Source organism: Argiope bruennichi, chromosome 11 (genome assembly GCF_947563725.1).
Source record: "Argiope bruennichi chromosome 11, qqArgBrue1.1, whole genome shotgun sequence".
Taxonomy (NCBI): domain Eukaryota; kingdom Metazoa; phylum Arthropoda; class Arachnida; order Araneae; family Araneidae; genus Argiope; species Argiope bruennichi.
This window is the reverse complement of record NC_079161.1, coordinates 7,043,751-7,061,182: the sequence shown is the minus strand read 5'-3', so window position 1 is coordinate 7,061,182 and position 17,432 is coordinate 7,043,751. Positions and strand designations below refer to the sequence as shown.

The window sequence follows — 17,432 nt, the reverse complement described above, 5'->3', positions numbered from 1 at the left end:
ACTATCTATTAATGAATACATATATTTTATATTACATTCTATAAAATTAGTGCTCATGTTTTGTATGCAGTATTTCAGTTTATTTAAATGTTATTATTAATTATTTCAATATGTTATATAATAATTATATAAAAATATGTTGTTAATAATGTTTATAGGATAATATCAACATTAATTAAATATTGCCAGTGGCAGTTTAGATACAAATAAATAAAATACTATGAAATTGTCCTTTTTATGTATGGAAACATAGCTTTAAATATTAACAAAATAACTCTATTTAATTGTCATAAAATTTTCCTATGCTTCAAATTTTTTGAGCAAAATTTCAAGAAACAGTTTTGTTACTATTCTGTTTTCTACTGCATTAAATTCTATAGGAGATATAATTTCTGCTGCATGTAATTCTTGAATTTCATTTTTATTTATTTTTACGAAATTTCGATTTTTAATATTTTATAACCATTTTTATTATAAAAACAGTTTTAACATTAAAAGTTTGTTTGTTTTTAATTTTTAGTTGTGATATAAAAGCAGTTATAATGCAAGATGAAGCAAATTGGAAAGAGTTAAATCTAGTTTTAATATAGTAATAACTTTTAATATTCTCTAACATTATTACATACAATAAAATTTAAAAAAAGACTATTTTATACAAATATAAAAAAAATTATTATGGAGTTTTTTTTAATTTAAAAGAGTAAACTTTTGCATTTTCCATGTAATTTCATTTTTTTTATTTCTAGACCACAGTTCCCCCTCAAGGAATTCCCACTTTCAGTGAAGACACTCTTCTGCGCCATGCTCAGTTTATTGTTGATCAGGTCCAGAGCTTTGATTCTGCTGCTGATGAAAATGATACCATTCTGATCACCTCTCCCTGCATGCGAGCTCTCATATCACTCTCAGGAGTCACACTGGGAGGAAAGTAAGTTTGAATGTAGACAATGATATGCAGAGATTGTGTGATTTATTTATTTCACTTTGCACCTCTAGTGTTAACCAATTTCAGGCTAAATATTGATAATATAACCTTATTTTAATTAGTTCCCAAATATCTTCATTGATCAGATCATAATCAGAAATAGGAAAGAAAAAAAAAAAACTTTAAAAAGGAGAAAATTTTGTTTTAAAAAATGTAGTATTGCCCCCTTTTTTATTTCATTAAATAGACCAAATAAATAGTAATTTAAACTCGGAAAAAGGAAATAATTGGAAACCACTTAGATATACTAAAACTTTTCTTTAAAAATAGATAAATATCTCACAAAATTCTTGTAAAAGCATTTTCAGTGCTGATAAGACAGGATAATTTTGCAATTTTATAAGACTTTTGCAATAAAGGGTGAAAGCTGTCTTGGTGCGAAAAACTATCGAAACTGTGACTGTTATGCCTTGCATTAATTCAATTGAAAGTGGAAAGTTAATACTATTAGAAAATCCCCCCCCCCCTGATTTTCCAGAATGTGCAGAACTATCCTACTGAATATGCCTCAAACAAAAAATTTTTATTAATTACTGAAACAATTTTTTAAAACTACCTTTACAAACTGGACAGATTCATGCTCTTACAAAAATGTAAGTTTCTTTTGTTTATTAATTAATGCATAACTTATTTTATAAATTTAATGTTAAAAAATATGTTAATGGAATTTTTCCCTACCATTTGTACAACCTCAGCTTTGTGATTTGAGGATTGTATGATTGTTTAAAATGCTCTGTTGAAAGGAGTTTCTGAAAAAGGTTTTTCTAAGTATAATCTGAAAGATAAAAAAAAAATCAGTAAAAGTGTTAAAAATCCTTCACATGATTTCTCCAGCATGAAAAATAGTTAAGAATAAATGCATCTCAAGTTTTTTTGTAAAAGGCCTTAGGAAGTTTCCAGGAGTCAGAGGTGAAGAATTTGAGAATGAAAATTACAATGGAATTGAAATGATCTTTTCCATTACAGATAACTTTGTGGATTGCATGGTTTGTGATGTAAACGTCTTTACATCAGAGATTTTGATTCTAATTGATTTGATTAATGCTGAATTAGATATGCACACTATGATCAAGATGATAATGAATGACATAGGTTTCCATCTGCAAAAGTAGTCTTTTCAATCTTTCCTTTCAAATAGTGAAAGCTAAGAGAAAGATTTGCAAAAATTTTATATATATTGAGAATGCGACGTAGCTGATAAAAATAAGATGCAAAGTAAAATAACCAATTTCTTTTAAAATTAATTTTAGAGAATTGTTGTAAAGGTAGAAATAAAAGATTAGATTTTATTCTATTATCAATGTTTTGTTTACCATGCTCTGATTTAACATTTTCTTTCATATAGTGTTAATTTCTTTTCAATCCCTTGCATTGCATTAAATTGAAGTTAAACTGTATGATGAAAATGTATTAATTAAATATATTAGAAAAACATTTCTTAGCCTATTTATTTTTGACCATTTAAAAAAAGTGATCAGAATGGCCGCTTTCAGTCTTGACTTTCTTGTATTTGGAAACTGCTAGGTATAGTTTTAAGATCATGAAATTTTTTAGAAAAATCTTTTAGGGCCACGACTTCTCTTTCAGGTTCTAAAATTAAATCCGTAATGATATTTCAAAAGGAAAATCCATTTCAATTTTAAAAAAAATGTCCATCATTTTCTAGAAGATCTTCTAAGATTATGAGGTCTAGATTGACCAAGGTAAAGAAGACTGTACATTCTCTTGCTACCACTACTCCTCTTGTGAGAAGCATCTTCGAGAATATGTTTTTTGGTCAACTGGAAAAAGACTCAAAGCAAACTGCTCCTCGAAGAAAACGATGTGGTGTATGTGAGGTAAGAAAAACATTTTGTATTCACTTTTTGCACTGGAGGAGCTCCGTGAGTCATAATTTTCACATTTCTGTAGTAAAAATAAATAAATAATAATAATAACGGGGTTGCCATGTCACTGGGAGAACTGGAAAAACACAGGAAATCTAAAAATCGTCTTTAAAAAAACCAGGAAAATATAGGGAATTTGGAAATGTTCATAAAATCTGAGAAAATACAGGGAAATTTAAGTTTTTTGGTTATTTTTTTTTCCATCTAAAAAATTTCAATTTTCAGAGATTGTTAAAATAAAAGATTGTAGTCATAGCTTCCAAAAACAAAACAATACCACTCATAATTATTTAATGCAGATACTCACCCTTTTCCTACTCTCTCCCTTTTTTTTTTTTTTTTTTTTTTTTTTCTGTGTATATCATTCCAGTTGCGAGGCAATTTTCCTTTTTTCCATGAGATTTCCGAAATGCAGCTAATGAACATAAGTGAGACTTTGTAACTGTGTGAAAGAATAGAATACATTTCTCTACTGGAATTAGTTACATTCAGTCTGCTGAAGCAGCGCGATGTGTTTAGTTAACTATATTTGAGTTTATTGAATGGTTTGTTTATTATTTAAGGAACTGTGAGCTTATTTAAAGTAGATCAAAGATTTTTTTAAAACAATGAGCTGCTCAAAATCTATTTAATATGAATTGAATAAAAATCATTCTTGATTTTGCTGAATGGTTCTGAGGAGTTCTGCAAAATCCATTTGTTAATTACTTTTTGTGTTGTAAGAAAATAATTGGGCTGATATGGGAAACAGGCACTTATTAGTCATGCCAAAAAAGGATAATGAAATTGCATGTCTGTTAAAAAAAGTCAATTAATATTAGACTTTGTATCTAAAGGAATGAAGGAAAAAGTGATATGTCAAGTCCAAAAACATCAATTGTAATGTTTGAAAATAAATCGATTTCGAACTTTTTAAGTTCAAGAACAATAATTTAAAACTGAATTTTTATATGGTTTAAAATTTCTTGCGTCATATTCATCCTTTGATGCATGCAATAATGTATTGGAAATATTTTCATATATGTTCATTGAAATTGAAATAACAAAAAAAATGTACGTTAAGCCATACAAAAATGTCGTACCTTTTTTGTTATGGATTTGCTCCATGAAAATGATGACCAAAAAATTTGCAGAAATTGATGCCCAAATACATGAATTGTAAAAAATAAGAAATAAGAAAACGTAATCTTGCTTTGTAATATTTTTTGTTAAGTAATTATTAAGTGACTTGTATCATGATAACAAAAATATTTCATGTTTCATTTCCTCGTCCTTATTTGTGTATGATTTACAATTAAAGAGCATGTGTGGTAATATGCCCCCCCTCCCAAATATATAAATTTTATCTTACTTGATTCTAGATAACAAAATGAAAAAAAAAAAATTTCTGTATGTGAATATAAATTTTCTTTTAATATACTTAAAATTGTTGCTTCCTTTTCTTGCTTTTTCCACTCCTTAACTCTTTCGGGATGGGAGGCCTCTATCCCAGATGCATGCATGGCACAGGGCGTACACGGAAGGAAACATCCCACAGGACGAGGCTTTGACGTCACTAGGCCTAACCTTGAAAAAAAATCTCAAAAATTAAAGTTTAAGTCTTAGCTTCGTTATTTTTTCTACCTTTTTTTAGATTATAAGTTCATTCATAATATGAGCACATTCTGACAAATTGCAGTTTTTTAATTTTATTTATTTATTTATTATTATTATTATTATTTTTTTTTTTTTTTTTTTTTTGGCCACATTAACCGAAACCACGGCTTTTTATAATAAAAAGAGAAGTGCTAATTGTATCCGAAAGCTACGCAAATACAACAGAGCTGACAATAAAACCCAAAAGGACTAGTTGCGGTTACACAGTAATCACAAAGAAAAGAAAGGAAAAAGAGAAGAAAAGAATTCAATGGGAGATCAGAAATGCGAAGGATTCTATCAAGTGGGAAATTACACAACCCAGCTTTGTACACATTTACATTATTCTTACTCCCCTTCCTCACAACAGCTAATGAGTAAAATACCAAAGGTTAAATATGAGCAAACTGAAGGTCAGAATACTAAAAGTATATTTATTTCAAAAGTAATGGACATAGGGAGACATCTAGTGGCATTTAAAAATTGTTCCAGTTTAAAATGCACATATGCATCACCTTCCCATGAGTTTGATTTCCAGAAATGCATGGGTGGTATGCTCGTTGTGAAAGGGTTAAAACCATATTGCATTATAACTAGCACATAAGTACTATTTGCCTATTTCCTCATATCTTGAATATATGTGCAGGAAAAACACAGGGAAATTTTTTTTCCAGATTTGAATGGCAACCCTACAATAAGTAGTGTACTTAGTTGCTCTTCTTTTTCCATTATATGAGTTGTAAGGAAGAAGAATTTACAGTATTTATAATTCATTGGTAAAATTTTGTATCTTGTGCAAATTTGTTCAGTTTTCCATGTATGTTTCCTGCATAACATTTTTTATAAAGTAATTAATGTTATTTTTAAACTTAGAATTTTTTTCAAAATATCATTACTTATGTATTGATTTGCTTTGATGATACCTGATGATGTTTTTACAATTTTTTTATGTAAATAAACAATCATAAATCGAAGATAAATAAACTAAAATGTCAGAATATATTACAGTATTTTCTTTTTACTACCCCTCTTTCTCCAGACAACTGCATATTTTATTTATTCTTCCACTTTTCTGCTTTAAATTTACATATATTAATTTCATTACAGACTTGCCAACTACCTGACTGTGGCCAGTGTGTGTTCTGCAAAGACATGATCAAATTTGGTGGAACTGGCAGATCAAAGCAAGCTTGTGCTAAAAGAAAGTGAGTTTTTTTAGCCTTTGTTATATTGAAAATTGATATAATTAAATATTGTAAAATATAGATATCAACATTCAGTATCAAATAATTTTTTATAACTTCATGATTCCACCAAATTATCTGACATTAAAGTCATATTATTTTTATTGTCTTTATTAAGTATTGTTTATCGTGTATATAATCTTTTCTAATAATGATAGTCCAGTGACATCAAATATGTAATTAAAAATATAATTATCCAATTCATCTATCTTATAATTTTCACAATATTATAACTTTACTTCTTTATCTGTTCGCTTAAACTACACAAATATTAAACGGAATCTTTCTTCTTTAGCTTTTAACTATTAAATGAAATTACATGATTAAGTATCAGATGAACAATGAAAATTATTTGAATTTCAGTGAAACAATGTAAATTAAGTCAAAAATTTAGGAGAAATTTGCGCAATTAAATTAATGTCAATAAAAATACATTTTTTATATTTTAGAGGAAAATTAATTTTTGTACAACAATATGATCTGAAATTACTGCAAAAAACACTCAAAGGTGCACATTCCTACTTTTCAGGGTAATAATAGATCAAAACTTCTCTAAATTGGTAGCTATAGATCAAATGGTCTGGTTTTTAGAGCCCCAGCACTCACATACATTCATCTTTATTATTAGTTTAAATTAATAAAAGGCATGAAACTTAATTACTTATCCATCTTCTTGTAAGGTGTAACACATATACTTGGATATGCATTCTCCTTTGTTATTAATTGAAATTCTGTAAGGTTTTCTATTTCAAAAATAGTTTTTTTTTAACTTAATTGTACTATTGTATTTAAAAAAAACAACATATAGCCAATATAACTGAAAGTTTTGAAAGAATAATATGAAACATAGAAGAGATTTTAATTTTATTTATGTTAAATTTCATTTGCTATAAATGCAAACTTTTTATTTTCTTTTGTTGAATGATACAGTAAGATAATTGTCTATAAATGGAATGTTTTGTTAAATGGTGATTATTCAAATGCAATTTTTTTTTCCTACCTTTTCCCTTCCTTTGTGATATGTAATCTATCCTTTAGATGTCCAAATATGGCTGTACAAGAGGCAGAAGATGATGACATAATGAATGATGTCTATGATGACGAAGATTCATCACTTAGTCAGGTAAATCAGGTTGTTTTCTCAGTTCTTCAAGATTCTTTGAAATGTTGGCATGCAATTTTGGCTATATAACTAAATGAGCATTTAAAATTAAAGATTTATTTTAGTGTGATAACACCAAAAAACTCCTAAATTCAATGTCAGTAAAAAAAAAAAATTGTCTTAATTTGCTTTTCTAGTTTTTTGGATATTGATTATTGGAAAAATAATCAAGAAATTCCATCATTCCATCATGTGCGATTTTATCTTAAATTTCAAGTTTAATGTGTAGAAATGCTGCCTTTTTAAGAACAATTATTTTTATGGACTTACTAAATATATTTATAAATTTTAAATAATTGGAATTATATCAATTCTACTTAAGAACGACTTAATTAATATTTATTGATTATTTTCTTCCAAACTGATAAACTGTCTAAGTAACTGATAAACTGATTAAGTATGGTGCTTAAAGTATATAGGTTCTTAACCAATTTCTATTTAAATTAATACTATGTGGAGAGAGACAAGTACATTCTAGTACAATAAGAAAAATCCTATTTAGAAATAAATTAATAATAGTTATTGAGCAGTAATTTTTTAAATTAAAACTATGAATGCCATAGTAACTTTCTCTTTTTACAGCAAATTCATTTATATATGTTGCATATACCATTCCAGTTGTGATAGATACTTTCATTCCTGACAACACATCAGTCTGATCAAATAACAAAGTATTTTTAGAGGCTGGTATAGAAATTTTTTTCATTTTTCTGGTCCAAAAACTCTCCCCTTGCCCCCTGTTCCATCTTTCGTGGGCATAAAACCAGGGTCTCAGACAATAATAAGTGAGGTTATGAAACATATTTGACCTCATTGATTTGAGGAAAGAGTGTCTGGCTATTGATGCAACTGTTTTAAATACTCTCAATATTGCTTTTGAAAATGTGGGGCTGTATATCCCTTTGAAAATGCCTTGGAAAAGAGATTTGAGGATAATTAGATTGAGAAAAATCTTCCGTATCATGTTTCCTTTCAATACCAACTCAGCTAATTTCTTTTGCCAAAATCTAGCAAAATCATCAATAATTTTCCCCACCTCCAAATTACAGTAACCCTACTTCTCATCTAGTCAGAAGGATTGGCATATCTGGGTAAATGAGATGTTTTACTGGGATCTTAATTTAAAGACTCCAAATATTCTGAAAATTATTTAAAGGAGCATGGACAATGAATTATTTTAAAAAAGAAAAAAGGACTACTGTGTTTTATTCATTCTAAAGGATTCCAGGGTGCTTTTTTTCCTTTTATTTAATTAAAATATAATAGTTAAAACTGATACTATTATTTTTATTGATTTTAGCAGAATGGAAATATTCCTTCTAAAAGGCAGGCTTCAAGAAAACAGCAAGTAAGCTTTAATTCTAATTATTCATTTTGAAATTTTCTCTTTTTTCATCCAGAAAATTTTTATTGTGATTTTTTTTCTGTTTTCCAGGTTCAAGTTGAATGGATTGGAGAAGCTTGTCGTGTTGAAAAATCAAAAAAATATTTTGAAGCTGCATACATTAATGATGGAAAGGTAAGTAATTTGTGTATTACATCTGAAGTTTAATTTCTGTTTTGTATCTCTTGGAAGATAGCTCTTGTTTTGTTTCTAAATGGGATGTTAACAAATTAAATTAAATTGAACTATCTTGTTACTGTACTATTATCTTGGGCCAATCATCTTATTTTATATAGTTACGTCAAAAAATTTTATTACAAAACAGCTTCTTTTTTCATTGTTGAAAAGAAATCTTTTGGGGAAAGACATCTTTTTTGAAATTTTTATTGTAATATTTTGTTTGATGATTTAATTCATTTATTTAAATGTTCTTTTAACAGGTTCTTTGTGGAGATTTTATCATGGTTGAACCATCGGATCCAAGCACTCCAATGTATATAGCACGGATTCAATCAATGTTTGAAACTTTATCTGGAAAAAAAATGTTCCATGGCTTATGGTTTGAGTAAGAAATTTTGTGATTTATTAGATTGTTTTAGTTATATGTTGCTTAATAAATTTGAGTAATCAGAACAGTTTGGATGATATTTCTTCTACACGCTTTATTCTGCTATTCATTAAGGTTTTCTTTTTTACTTTGCAGGTGCACATTCCCCTCTTTTTTTAAAAAAAAATTATTCAAGTGTATATATGTGATAAAGAATATGTAATATGTAAAAAGAAATGAGATTGTTCTTTTTATTTTATATATTTTAATTTTTTTATTCATGTATTTAATTTTTCATCCCAGCAAAACATTGTATTTAATTGCAATACATTGGTTTGTTGAAATGCAATAACAATGTATAGCTGAATTTTTAATAAAAATTTTGTAGTGTAATTTCTGAAATTTCTAATGATGCATAATTTTTAAATCAGAAATTGCTGTCAATCACCAATTACAATGTCAGTGATTACTTTAATGGTGCAACAAAATGATTTGATATGTTACATTGATGCACTATTTGATGCACCAATAAATATTTTTGCAACCAATAATAAAATAATGCCTACCTCCTAAACAAATACATTAAGCACAAAAGAATTTAAAGTTGCTTACATGTCTTAATGTTCTGTGTATCTGCTCAATTCCACTTTGAACTATTGTGTATAGAAAGAAATGTTCATATTTATGAAAGGAAATAAATCTCCAGGCAGATCCAGATTTATTGACATTTAGTTTGGTTCACTGCAAGCAAGATACTGCTGAAGTAAGATGAATGGTAACAGAGAGGCAATACTGAGTGTCAGGGAGAAAACATTTACTTTTCCTTTATTATTATTTTTTTTATTCTTACTTTTTCATATATTTAGTACAGAGAAAGTAAAGTAATTGTCAAAAAGTTCAAATTCAAGATATTGATGAATCTACATTTTAGACTACCCTCAGTTTGAAACACGAATTTTTGGAAAATGTTTGGCTGTGACAAAAATATCTCAGAGATGCTTTGAGCTAGATGGATGAAATTTTGTATATGGGCTTTGCAACAAATTTGTAGAATTTATCGAATTTTGAGCATAATCCGTTTCGTGGAAGTCTGGATAACTCGATGTTCAAATATAAGTTGACACAATAACTACGAAATTTGATGGATAAAATTCACTTGATTGTAAATATGGTACACATATTTAACATCTGTAGTGTCTATCATCTGTATATCTATCAAGTTTTGGGCTGAATGCAATCCTGCATTTCTTGTTGTTTGAAACTGCATTTATCACTAGAAATTAACATTCAGGCAGATCTTGTTATATGATTTTTTGATCATCTATATTGAAGATCTATTAATTAGCTAGAACATGTATTGCTCATGGTTCCCGTGGGCTTTAAAAATATCATAAATAACAAAATCCTTTTAGAGGCCCTGAAAAGGCCATACATTTTGTTTCATGGCCCTAAAAAATTATTATGAGGAGTTAACTTTCCTCTCTCATCAACTCACTGTGTGAAAATATATGGAAGGGAAAGCTATGTCTATTGGACAAAATCGAAAATTTCAAGCAAACTGTGGCTTTGCTTATTTGTGAAACTGTCAGCTAATCTAGTGATAATTTGCAGCTCATTGAGTGGACAGTGTGGAGGGAGAAGATGGTTTTGTTGGAGATTATGACCTGGAGAAAAGTGGTTCTTATGGTCTTTGATCATTCCAACAGTTTTGGACTTTCCCATTCAATTATTGAAATTAATCATTTTAAACTACAAATGTTCTATATATTTAACTACACATGGGAGAGCCATTCTACACTATTTTAAATAGTACAGTCAATCGATTGCTGCATCTGTGATCACTGAAGGCTGTTATTACCGTATTTGTACCTTTCTATGTTTGTTCATAGAGTTGCTTATCTTTACTTTAGTTTAAGAATAATCATTCAAATATAACATAAATAGTTCTAATTTTAAAGCCATAGAAGCTAAGAAAATTGTCAATGACTCTGAATCATCAAATATAGTGGAGTATTTAAATGAAAAATTAATTCAATTTAAAATTTATTCATTAAATAAACATTTCAGCATCTAATACTATTTCTCCTTTTCTAAATGTAGTCATATTTAGAATTACTGTAAAAAAAATTAAATTCTTTTTGTTTGTAGGCGAGGATCAAGTACCATTCTTGGTGAAACTTCTGACCCCCATGAACTCTTTGGAACTTTTGAATGTGAAGATAATGAAATGCATTCTGTTAAATGCAAGTGCACTGTGAGTGTTTTTATTGCATTCATTACATTTTTAATGCGCATTTTAACAATGTATTGATTTAAAGTATTTTATTAAATATCAGCATTAGAAATTAATATTTAAGTAAAGTTTGTCTTTTCAGTTTTTTACTTCTGTTTTGTTTTAGTCTAATAAGCATTTGCTCATTATAACAATGGTTTTTTTTTTCTATCTATATCTTTGTTTATTTTTCTAGATAATATACTATCAAAAATCAAAAGTACTTGTAAAAGCTCTTTTAGAGTAGATGTTTATATAAAGATTTTATTTAATTTCACTTTCTGAAATTTTCATTGTAATTGCATATCAGTAAGATCCCTTTAAATCTTCTGGTGGTTTCTATTTTTGAAAGCCAGTATGACTTAAAGCAGTGATCTTTAAGTTGTTATTTTTATAATGGAAGCCCATTATATGATGATAACTTCCTTAAAAAAAGTTGCAAAATGGCAAGATTAAAATAACTGTCACATGAAATTACATTTAGATTAAGGTTTAAGGAAGAGTATGGTAGAAAATATTTCATTAAAAAATGTTCTTATAGATATGTATACTGTACCTGTAAATGAAATATTTATTCATTAGACAAAGACAAAAAAAAAAAAAGAAGAAGAAGAAAAACATAATGCTATCAGTTTAACCATGGAAGTGAAATATAACTGTCTATAAATAGGACCCTAACATTAAAAAATTAAATAAGGGAGAAAGACTCTTTTTTGTTTTTCCATCAAAAGTCAAAATGCAACAGCATGGTTGGTTTCTTCCAGCTCATAATCTTAATGGCTAAAATGTAGTCATCTATTTCCATAGGTAATTTACAAAGAACCTCCTGAGAACTGGTTTCAGTTAGGGGGGACTGAGGAATCTCTTCAGGATTTGCCTCTGTTAGAAGATGAAAAATGCTTTTACTATCAAAAATGGTAGGATTTTTTAATTTATTTTAAAAATTCAATTACATACTTGTTTATTTCTTTTATATGTTTTCAGCTGAAGGAAGTAGGGTCAAATTCTAGTTGTGGAAGGTGGTTTTATATATAAATATAGCCGATACTTATGAAAACTTGTCAAAAATTTGTTTCATATTTGGGCGAAATGACACTTGTTTATTTAATTGCATTAATGTCATATTCACTCCAAATTGCAGTTTCATCATGAAATTTCTTTTTGTGAAATCATTTATTGTAAATTATGGCAAAACAAATTTGCTGTACAAGTTATAGAACTTTGCTTTTGCTTTGTCAGGAATTGTTCATAAAATTCAACATAAGATATTGCCAATAATTTTTGGCTCCAATTTAATTGTCTATAATTGTCCATGAAACTCATCATATAATAATGCCAATTATTTTTGGTTCCAATTAATATTCTCTATGATTAAAAATAAAATCAAGAAGATTATCTCTTTTTTTCATGGATAACTATTTCTTTATTCTCTAATTTGTTTCAACAAATATGTTTCACTCTGATAATTTGTTGCTTTTGGTTATTATTAGGCTTGTCTCTTTCATATCTATATATAAAAAAAAAAAATAAAAAAAAACATTTTAAATATTGTCTTGCCTTTTTGTTAAATTTAAGACTACAGTTGCCTAGCAGTAAAGTCTCATTTTGGGGGCCAGAGTGTTCAAGATTCAAAAGCAGGTTCTACAAAAAATTCCCAAATATATATATGGACCTTCTGCATATTCATAATACCAACTGCTTCAGATTATTTGTAGTTGTTATGGATTTCATCAAAATTTGCCGCAAATTACAGAACTATGGATAAGATTAAAATTTCTACTGAAAGCAGTTTTCCCCCTCACCCTTGCTTGCAGTCATTTGTGTTGTATTTCTTGATGGCAAGATAATAATGACACTAGATATATTTTTCTTAAAAATAGAAATTTATGATAAAATTTATAAATTCTAAATTTTGTCATGAATCTGGTTCCTTATGTGTGTATGTGTACATGTCTGCCACCTTCATTGACTTTCTGCAACTGACAGCCACCATTTGAATGTTGGTATGTATGCATGTTACACCTGATGTAGTGGATCTGGCAGCTTCCCATTATTGCTGTAGAGAAGTTTGGAGAGGGATCTTGTACTTGTCATCTAACCATGATTTAAAAATGCAAGATCTATTCGAAAGTAATACTCATGTCACTTCAGAAAAAGACATTAATGATTATTAGTAAATTTTAAGTGTTATTCTTAGTTGTATACAATTTTCTTCTTTGTAATTAATTTTAAATTCTCATATTTCTAAAATGAATTATATAAAATAAAAGGATTCATATTATTCTCATTCAGCCCCCCTCCCCCTCTTCCCCTAGTTCATGAACAAATACGCTATCCACTAGGTTGTTTTCTGTCTTGTTTTTGTCTCTTTCACCTTTTTTAGTTTTATATTCAGAGATTGGATTCTAAACTGGAAAGCAAGCCTTTTCCTGCTGTTCTCCCAATCTATAACTACCAGTACCTCCTTACTGTCATCAAATAACAACTCTTGTAAACTCAAATTTGGCCATATTTTTCTGTCATCAGTTTACATGCACTAATTATCAAGAAATTTTCACATTCCTTTTTAATCCTAAAATTTTGAATCCTATAAGGACACAACACCCAATTAACAATGATGGTGCTAACCAACCATAGAAGCTAATCAACATATAGAATTAGTTATCAAGTATATATCCAAATGCACCCACCTATGACATTGCTAATAAAACATTTTTTTAAAAAAGTAATAAATTTTCCTGTAAAACACTAATAGTTGTGCAACGGTGCTTTTAAGCAATTGCTTGTTTTATCAGTCCAGAACACAGTGGTCCATAAATGGTGGATAATGAAATGGTCTTTATTGAAAAAGACATGGGGAAACTCTCCAAGCAAAACTTAAGTTTTGTTTAAGTTTCTTTTCTTAAAAAACATTAGAAATCTTATAAAAATTATTTTATATATTGTTTTATATCATATCGTTATTTCCTTAGTAAACCCAGTTTCAATATGAGATTTAATTACCATAATCATATTCATGTGCTTTATATCTTGCACTAGAAATAATTTCTTTACATCTAATTCTTTCACAAATTATATGATTAATTAAGTCTTACTATTATTAAGTCACCAAAAGTAACTATAATCTACAAAGCATTGAGAGAAAAAGTCTTACGATGGTAAGTCTCTTTACTCTCTGAAAGGGCAGTTGTATCACAGTCCTATATTTTCTATTTACTCCACATCTTCACTGTAAATAAAAGAGAATATATCAGCAAAATAAAAAGAAAGTGTATGTTATAACTTGTACAATAATTTTTACATGATTTGCCATAATATTTTTATATATATAGTTCAAAAATGTGAAAGGAAAAAGAACTTATTATCCTACTTATGTTCCAAAATTTTAAAAAAAAATGTTTGACTCTATATAAAACGGAATAAAAAAAATTTCAATGTAGATCCTTTAAATAAAAAACAACAACCTTGATTTGATAATTAGTTACAGGGATAATGACTATTTTATAAATAGTGACCCTTTGAAAGGTGCATTGAGAGGAAAACTCTGTGAGGTTTTTGAAGACTTTTATGGGATCAATAAGATAAAATTCAGTTTTACATTTTTTTTTTTTTTTTTTTTTTGAAGCCTTTATTGATATATAGGACAAAAAACAACCCTTCAAAAATCTGAGGTGACAGACTTTTTAGTAATTCTGATCTTGCACACAATACAACTTTGGCTATTAGGACCAGTTAAAACTCAGCAGATCAGTGCTTTAGCCTAGTACAATCCTGAAGAAAATGATGCTATTCCTCCATGAATTCTACTTATTATGTTCCTTTGAATGACTGGAATTTAAAAAAAAAAACAATCTTCAAAAGACTTGGTGCTACTCATAATATTAAATATCAGGGTAAAGAATCTGGGGAATTCATCAAAATTTTTATGAATACCTCTGACAACTATTGGAAAATATCTCACTGATAACAAATTTGAATGTTATGTCATTTTGGATTAAGCAGTTAAACCAATTAAAATGGTGATTAAATGCTTTCTTTTTTACACCCCAATAAATGAAGTAAAACAGAGCTGGAAGAACTTAGATGTAGAATCAACTGAATCAATCAGTTGAGACAGTTTAAGAACAAAATCCTGCTTCCAATTTTTCTATTTCACCTTTTCTCAATAAGTAGCAAAGATATTTATAAATTCAATATGTTCTCCTACATGATAATCTATATTGAAAAATTTAATATGCAATCATTTAACCAGTTCCACAGTGCTGAGCAATACAGCCTCAAGCAATGATGCATCATTTGTGCTCATTGCACATTCAGATGCAAAAATAAGAATAAACTGTAATGATATGCACACAGCCAGTTATGGAGGTTGCTCAAAATTTCATAGCATTAAAATCAATGCCATTACTTTGTTCATTCAAAAACTTTGTCTCATTATTTAAAGATAATGATAGCACCATCAATAAAAGCCTGCCAAGTTTTTCAACTTTATTATACCAAATGTAATGTATAAGCTGTCTCAGCAATTAAATAGAAGAATATATTAACAGAAGTAAGCATATTTTGCACTGCTTAATGAAATTAAGTCCAACTTTGCCAATATTATAGATTTCCCTAAACTTACGGCACATCAACCAGCAATTAATGATCCAACTGACAAATTTTTCATACTGATGAACTTTCTTAGAGCAGCACTTCTGCTTCAAATTAAACCTTGCTTCCATCTTTTTATATTCAAGTGAAAAAAAAACATCACCTCAACAGAATTATTACAATAAAGAAACTGACTGACTATTTTGAACAAAAGAAAGAAAAACTGCTCTGGTATTTCCCTCTTATTTGATTTGACATTGCTCGACATCAACATGATTCTGTGAAACCAAATTTATGGGTCAGCTTTATGATGTAAACTTCCTATCACTTCTTTTTTACTCTGATTTGATTATTATTAATTCACTTATCTCTCTTAATTATTCATTTCAATATCAAATGACTCTCTATACTTTCCCGAGTACTTAAAACAATAACAAAGCTACGGAAATTAAGAATCTCCAAGTTCAATCACTGCATTAACCTTACCAAACATCTGCTCTTTTCAACTATATTTTTAAAATTATGATTGCAGTATTATTTTGTTTAAGGTAAAGGTAAAAAGACTAAACTTTTAATCTGAGGACATTTGTGTTCTTTTGTATGAAAATGAAATTTGGTTGTTTATTTAAATGTGACTTTTATGTAAACTTGTGATAATTTATGATTTTTCTTTTTGAGGTATGATATGGAAACATGTCGTTTTGAGGATCCACCTCCATCTCACAGTAGCTACCCTGTGCTAGACAATCCATCGGAGGAGAAAGGGAAGCTCTTTAATTGTTTGGGTTGCAAAAAAGAAGCAGATGACGAAAAGGTAAATGGCTTTATTTATCAAGAGGTGCAGATTATAACTTATTTATTTGTTGCATGTTTTCTTAAACTTTGTATGTTCAGCCCCCAGTTTCTGATAATTGTAATCTGATATCATTACAGGAGAATTGAAATGTTATATAAAATGAATTAAATTTAATATATAGGGTGAGTTTAATAGCCTACAACTTCGAACTGGAATTTTTGAGTTGTTACAGATGGCATTACAACTTTTTTGAATTGAATATTGATTATTTTTTACATTTAATTGTGTTGCTTTTACATCAAACAAATGCTAATTTTCAGCAATAAAAGTATGATTGTTGTTTGAATAAGATGTTTTGGAAGAAAAGAGTTGTGTTAAACAATTTCTGCTTATATTCTTCCTCATTGCTCGCATTTGTTGCTACTTCTGATTAACTTCTGAGATGCCTTGTTAATTTTGCTTGTTTGTTATGCTTAATGAGATTTGAAATATTAAATTCCTGGTTTGAATGATTGTAAAAATTGTTGAGTATCGAGTGAAAGACTCTAGGATTTGTTGATATGTTGCAAAATTTATTCTAATATTTCCACTTAGCCTTTTTAATATAAAAACGAAGTCTTGCTGTATATTTTTTGTGTTTTGTTCAATCTGGTTTCTATATGAATTGAATGGCTCTTTTTCGAAACAGAATTTTTAATTTTTGAAATTTGTGATAAGACAAGTATTGGTCAGAAATTGTATAATTTTGTGTTTTCTCTTATAACTTCCGAAATCCTGCATGTCAGTGCATTTAGATTAGTTCTTGTAGCCAATACTTTTGCGATTGCTCCATAGTCCGATTCCAAACTATTGTTTTTATATACTTTGAACTAAGCTCTAAATGTGACCATGCACTAAGATCAAGCAATGATCATTTCCAAAGGATGAA

The 17,432-nt window shown here is 28.4% G+C and overlaps 1 protein-coding gene across 3 annotated transcripts in view; it reads left to right on the top strand.

Moving 5' to 3' along the window:
* The window catches only part of LOC129957060 (DNA (cytosine-5)-methyltransferase PliMCI-like), a 73,036-nt gene that overhangs the window by 31,822 nt on the left and 23,782 nt on the right, over window positions 1-17,432 (top strand). Inside the window, exons 10-19 of one of the 3 annotated variants that reach the window (XM_056069196.1) lie at window positions 747-928; window positions 2,655-2,823; window positions 5,614-5,711; window positions 6,789-6,873; window positions 8,213-8,260; window positions 8,348-8,431; window positions 8,737-8,861; window positions 10,992-11,097; window positions 11,923-12,032; window positions 16,387-16,522. In XM_056069196.1, the coding sequence (XP_055925171.1) occupies window positions 747-928; window positions 2,655-2,823; window positions 5,614-5,711; window positions 6,789-6,873; window positions 8,213-8,260; window positions 8,348-8,431; window positions 8,737-8,861; window positions 10,992-11,097; window positions 11,923-12,032; window positions 16,387-16,522 (1,143 nt within the window). Of the gene's footprint in view, window positions 1-746; window positions 929-2,651; window positions 2,824-5,613; window positions 5,712-6,788; window positions 6,874-8,212; window positions 8,261-8,347; window positions 8,432-8,736; window positions 8,862-10,991; window positions 11,098-11,922; window positions 12,033-16,386; window positions 16,523-17,432 lie in introns of all 3 variants that reach the window. The other 2 variants (XM_056069197.1, XM_056069195.1) reach the window with 2 other exon arrangements.